Here is a 6,342-nt window from a genome sequence, read left to right on the forward strand (position 1 = left end):
CCTGCCGGACAGATTGAGTGGGAGGAGCCAAAGTGTAAACGGAGGGGGGAGGGGGGGACACACATCAAATAAACCACAGCTTTTCTGATAAATCATAACAATAAAGACTATGTCTCCAGATGTAACAAACTGATCTCTGCTGCTGTTGTTCTGTATGGATAGAAAGTGTTTCCATCTATAAACCAGCTGTATGTCCACTGAAAGTTTCCTCCTCTCTGTATGCCACATGTGAGAGTGACTGTGTCTCCTCTGAACACAGGCTGATCTGGAGTCACCTTCACTACAGCTTTTGCTTCCACTGAGTTAATGCATTTAAGAGTAAATATGGATACATTAAAAATCATTACCTGTTATGCTTAAACTGAGATATTTCAGATTTGATATATGAACAAGTGATTTACCTTGAGTGAGTCCAGAGTGGCTGCATAATAGCATCAACAGTAAACATAGCAAAAAATACAGAAACAAAGCATTAGATAGATAGATAGATAGATAGATAGATAGATAGATAGAACTGCTGAATGCAAAAATATGAACATTTGGGTTTAATTCAGAACATTTTTTACTTATTTAATGATAAAATGTTAGATAAGTATCCTAACGTTAAATAATACTCTTTTTTTTTCTCACCAGTCCACCATTTATATTCCCGCATGACTTCTTTCTCACCAGTAATTCAATCATATCAAATATTTCTGAATCAAAGACCCATCCAATAGGCATTAGTGATCATGCCCCAGTAATATTAAAATGGAATAGAATTAGTCCACATTACTAGATGGCGATTTAACACATCTCTTCTGAAAGACCATGACTTTGACAGTTATTTTAAAAAAGAGTGGTTATGCTTTCTAGAGATGAATGACTCCCCGGAATCATCTCCATCTCTTCTGTGGGAAGCAGGGAAAGCAGTACTAAGAGGAAAAAATATTTTCATTTTCCGTTTACAAAAAAAGGAAAGAGAAGGAACAACAAGCAACTGGAACACAAAAAATCGAACAACTAGAAGACATTAACATAAATAACCCAACAGATGAAACACAGGATACATTAAGAAGATATTAATTTTAATTAAATGAATTAATCAATAAACATGCCCGATTCCTAATTCATAGGCAACATTTTTATAGTAAATTATATTCCTCTGAAAGAGACCCGAATCAGAAAGACATCAATTCATTACTCAACAATACCTCAACTTAGTAAACATCAAATTAGTTCTCTTATCCCCCTTAACAGAACATGAACTTTTTAATGCCCTTAAACTCATGTCGAACAATAAAGCAAGGACGTGTGTGTACCCACCAGGACTTATTTAACATTTAACAAGGACAAACCTTGGTTCAGTACAAAACTCAAATAGCTTCGCCAGGCCAAAGAGGATGCCTACAGGAGTGGGGACAAAGACTTGTACAAACAGGCCAAATACACCCTAAATAGGGAGATAAGAGTGGCAAGGTTAACCACTTACTGTGCTCCCCTATTTTTGAGCATTTTCTGAAAAACGACATACCCAAATAAAAATGTCTGTAGCTCTTGAACCCTATGGTCTATATTTATAAATCTTTTTATTGGTATTGTTTGAAACTAAACACTTGAAGCTTTGTTACTCTGGAGTCATAACTCAAAATTAGTATAGCAACAGAGTAAAACAAGGTAAATTGTACATGAAAGTGACTCACGATATCTTTGAATTAAATTCACTAAGGGAAAAATGGATGAGGCTTTAATGCTATTGGCCTGAAAACACCATAAAGAAAGCTGAATGTCTGACCATATTTTGATTCAAATTTGAAGATGATACTCCCAAAAATGTAGTTTCTGTAAGCTTTTATTTCAGGAAAAGTCTAGGCGTTTTTTCAAAAAAAGTCATTTGGAGACTCCAAATGGACACCTGGTAACCAAATGAGGCAAAACTACATAATGCATATATGTATATCAATTCAGAACTGCTCTGCCCACCATAACACACAAGAGAAAACTATTTCTGAACAGCATTTGTTGTGTTGACTCATTTGGTTACCAGGTGTCCATTTTGAGTCTCCAAATGGCTTTTTTTGAAAAAACGCCTAGACTTTTCCTGAAATAAAAGCAGAAATAAACTTTTTTAGGTAAAAACTTGCATAAAGTACATCTTTATGGTATTTTATTTAAAGAAAAGATTAGGAAAAGTCACTTAGATCTTTTATTTCAAGAAAAGACTAGGAATCCTTTCAAAAAGGCCATTTAGAGACTCCATATGGCACTGCATACTACATACACTACATAGATAGGCTATATGTATATCAACTCAGAACTCATCTACCCATGAAACCACACAAACACAAAACTATCTCAGAACAACATTTGAACATTGTAACTAAACTGTTTATTTTGAACAAGTCTAATAATGAAAACTGTGAACCAAAACAGATTTGATCAGTGATCATTTTAGAGCCAATAAACTTTTTTTTACATCTGTAATTGTCTTTTTTTCTCTGCTAATTATGAATATCCAGTTACTGAAAAACTAAAGCAACTATTTACAGTATTTACGGTGTACGACACTCAAGGCAGTCACTAAAAAGGTTTGTTCTGACCAACTGGATACCAAAGTCACTGAAACACAGGAAAGAGAGAGAGCGTGTACATGACGCACACTCAATACTCATACATATACACATAAATGCATGCATGTATCCCTCTCCGTTCTCATTTTTATAATCTAAAACAGCTAACATGACAATCTGCAAACACATGATAAACAAGGATTCAAGAGAACGGCGTTGAAACTTGCGTGCTAATGCTATCCCTGCTGTCTGTCATGCTTCTCTCCGGGTCTTTCTGCTACTGTTCACCGCTGCTTCACATCACGCCCTCCAAAACACTTTCAAACAGCACACAAAACATTAAGAGACTCTTTAAACGAGAAGGTGGGTGGCTCTTAAAAGAGCCTTTGTGTGAGAGCTGGAGCGGAGCTCTACTTGGAGCTGGTGTACTTGGTGACGGCCTTGGTGCCCTCAGACACGGCGTGTTTGGCCAGCTCTCCGGGCAGCAGCAGACGCACGGCGGTCTGGATCTCTCTCGAGGTGATGGTGGAGCGCTTGTTGTAGTGAGCGAGACGAGACGACTCACCGGCGATGCGCTCGAAGATGTCGTTAACGAAAGAGTTCATGATGCCCATCGCCTTGGAGGAGATCCCGGTGTCAGGATGAACCTGCTTCAGCACTTTGTACACGTAGATAGCGTAGCTCTCCTTCCTGGACTTTCTGCGCTTCTTTCCTCCCTTCGCTGCGGTCTTAGTGACGGCCTTCTTGGAGCCCTTCTTGGGCGCGGACTTCGCTGGTTCAGGCATGATGTTCTCTTCAGAAACACTCAACTGAATAATTTTCGCAAGAACTCACGAGCTTTTATGCACTGCTCTACGCTAATTTAGAAAGGGGAACACGGCGGTCTGTGATTGCGTGACCAACCCACAGAGTGATTTCATTGGCCACATTAAAGCCAATCAGAGGCTTTGAAAAGTTAATCCCGCCCATCACCTCATGCTGTACATCCACCATCCCCCACCCGTTTCTGTTCCTGTCTGATTTCCCCGCATTTTTCGGAACATAGAAGTAAATTAAACACTGCTAAAACTTTGCTTTGGATAATCTTATATTACCTAAAATATCACATTTTATTTAGAATTATACAAATCTAACATTTACTCATTCCTCAATGCAAATACCATCACTAGAACTCAAGACAACAAAACAAACGTTAATTTATTAATAGTAAGAATATGTATAAAAAACTTTCTAATAACAATTCGAATAACACTGTAATAAACATACTATTATACAAATTGGAAACTTCTTTACATGAAATCGTGGGTGGCTCTTAAAAGAGCCGTTGGGTTTGTGGTTTACAGGCTTTTATCCTCCGAATCCGTACAGAGTGCGTCCCTGTCGCTTCAGAGCATACACCACATCCATGGCGGTGACGGTCTTTCTTTTAGCGTGCTCCGTGTAGGTCACAGCATCTCGAATCACGTTCTCCAGAAACACCTTCAGCACGCCGCGCGTCTCCTCGTAGATCAGACCAGAGATGCGCTTGACGCCGCCGCGGCGCGCCAGACGACGAATAGCGGGTTTAGTGATGCCCTGGATGTTATCCCGGAGGACCTTTCGGTGGCGCTTAGCGCCTCCTTTCCCGAGACCTTTACCGCCTTTGCCTCTTCCAGACATATCACCAACAATCTTCTGTCACTTTCAACGATTGAAAATATGATATAAAATAAGCGGAACAGGTCAGTTTATAGTTCGCTAAAGGACCTAGGTGAAACCATAATCATTTGCGATTCTACTACGTCACCTGTTGTCGAGTTCTGTCAGCCAATGCTCGAAGGAAATAAAAGGGGTTTAAACATTACTAAATATATGATGAACAATTATTTTAAAAACATGTATAGGTTTTACAATAACATACAAGTTATATATAATACTAAACTAACCGTTACATTCACTATTTTAACTCTTTGTAATGCAAATCTCTTGTGTATCTTCCTTTTCGAAATTACTTTTAAACATTTGAAAGGACTTTAAAGTTCCTATTTCTCATACTTTAACTTAACATACTTTGAAAAAAAAACATTTAAATTAAAATGTATTGTTCTAAGATACACTTAAGCTAATTTTAAATAATAAAAAGTACTTTATTAATTTTACTTCAGACTCCCATGTGAAGAGTATTTACATGTTCGTGTACAGAAAATATAAATATAAAAAAAAAAAACATCTTTCAGAGAAACAGTGAAGTGTCTCTTAAAAGAGCCTTTGGGGTTTGTATGGCTGATGTAACTAGAGATGTAAGCGCTCTCCGCGGATGCAGTGGGCCAGCTGGATGTCTTTGGGCATGATGGTGACCCTCTTGGCGTGGATGGCGCACAGGTTGGTGTCCATTGCCATTAGCCCTTGACAGGCTCAGACTACAGATTATAGTGGGATATTTGAAACAGCAATGCCAAGAAAGTTTACTCACTACAATATGGTGCAAACACATGTAACATTTAGGATGCTTTTGATATCAAGTTTTGCTGGTTAGCTTTGTCCTTGACAGGGTACAAGATGACCTACAATCTAAAACATGCAATTTCTAAAATTGTTTTGTTCAAAAGAAATAATGGTAAATTAAATACTCGGAAATTAACATAAACTTGTAAATATACAAAGACAATTTACTACAGAAAACTACAGTTCAGTTCAATTAACAACAACAGAAACATTAAGATGGTCCAAGAACTGCAGGGTTCGTCTAGATACTGCAAAATAAAATTCCAGGACTTTCAAGCACTACTTTTTTGGTTTTCAAAGACTAAAATCAGATCTCACTTATCAATCAATGTTGTTATTATCTTTCAAATTCTAATAAATAAACTAATAAAACAAAATGGTACAAATAAAGTACAGCACGTGCAAAGAATGCAATGACTGGCAAATTGATCATTTGAAAGGATACTATGGCAAAGTTATCGCTTTCCTTATTCAAACTGATTTTCTTCCTGAATATATGATTGACCTGAAGAATGAAAGCTATATCATACACTTGGAAAATCATGAGCTTTATCACGCTCATAGACACTAGGGGTGTGACAATACACTTAGCTCACAAGGTGAGACAAGGGCCTTATGGTCTTTTTTTTTAAACTTATCCAAGTGACCGCTGCAGAACGCACGCGAGAGAGAGACGAGGCAGCGCAAATCGCGTGTCTCATAAGTGAATGGAAATTTACTGAACGTGGCACTTGCGGGAGTTAACACTGTATGCAATGCCCACAACCTCACACCAAATTTCAGGCAGTGAAATTACAGAAGCATATACAGTAGCAAATCATTTAGTAAGCAGAAATCCAAAATTGACCTTAACATATTAAGTTAGAGGAAGATGCGACTGAACTGATGCTTGAAGAATGCGCTTCCAGCAGCCATGATAAACAGTTGGCGATTAAAGTTTTCTATGCACAATTTGATTTGACGAAAGTCACGAGACCTATTACTCTCTCTCCAATCACGTTGATGGATACAAATTAAATTAAAATAAGCATGTAACGACCACAAACGGAGGAAAATGAGCTTGAGCTTCCATTTACCATATTTAATTTGCTGTAGATTTGATGTGCATTGATTATGCCTTATGTGTTCTTATGCCTTAAGTAGAAAATGTGTCATCAGATGTCTCATCCAATAATTTTGAGTAAACCACTCTATATGTGGTTTGCTGTACAGACGCTTGGAAAATATTGATTGCTTAGGCTGTCATTGGATTGAAAAAATGATAAGAATATATTTAAAATATTTGTATGTTTATTCTTAAGATGAAAGA

The 6,342-nt window shown here is 37.6% G+C and overlaps 2 protein-coding genes across 2 annotated transcripts; both read right to left on the reverse strand.

Moving 5' to 3' along the window:
• Positions 1 to 2,916: 2,916 nt before the first annotated feature.
• LOC107578762 (histone H2B) lies at positions 2,917 to 3,376 on the reverse strand. Its single transcript, XM_016264682.1, has one exon. It carries the CDS (start codon positions 3,332 to 3,334, stop codon positions 2,960 to 2,962), a length of 375 nt encoding a protein of 124 aa, XP_016120168.1. The 5' UTR covers positions 3,335 to 3,376; the 3' UTR covers positions 2,917 to 2,959.
• A 478-nt stretch (positions 3,377 to 3,854) lies between these two features.
• On the reverse strand, positions 3,855 to 4,229 carry LOC107578763 (histone H4). The gene has a single exon (XM_016264684.1). The coding sequence runs from the start codon at positions 4,206 to 4,208 to the stop codon at positions 3,897 to 3,899; it is 312 nt and encodes a 103-aa protein (XP_016120170.1). The 5' UTR covers positions 4,209 to 4,229; the 3' UTR covers positions 3,855 to 3,896.
• Positions 4,230 to 6,342: the final 2,113 nt, after the last annotated feature.

This window comes from Sinocyclocheilus grahami, unplaced genomic scaffold (assembly GCF_001515645.1).
Source record: "Sinocyclocheilus grahami isolate Dianchi unplaced genomic scaffold, SAMN03320097.WGS_v1.1 scaffold11854.1, whole genome shotgun sequence".
Lineage (NCBI taxonomy): Eukaryota > Metazoa > Chordata > Actinopteri > Cypriniformes > Cyprinidae > Sinocyclocheilus > Sinocyclocheilus grahami.

Bases quoted from the DNA above. Each gene is read 5' to 3' on its own strand.
- LOC107578763 (XM_016264684.1), bottom strand. From the start codon at position 4,208: ATGTCTGGAAGAGGCAAAGGCGGTAAAGGTCTCGGGAAAGGAGGCGCT.
- LOC107578762 (XM_016264682.1), bottom strand. From the start codon at position 3,334: ATGCCTGAACCAGCGAAGTCCGCGCCCAAGAAGGGCTCCAAGAAGGCC.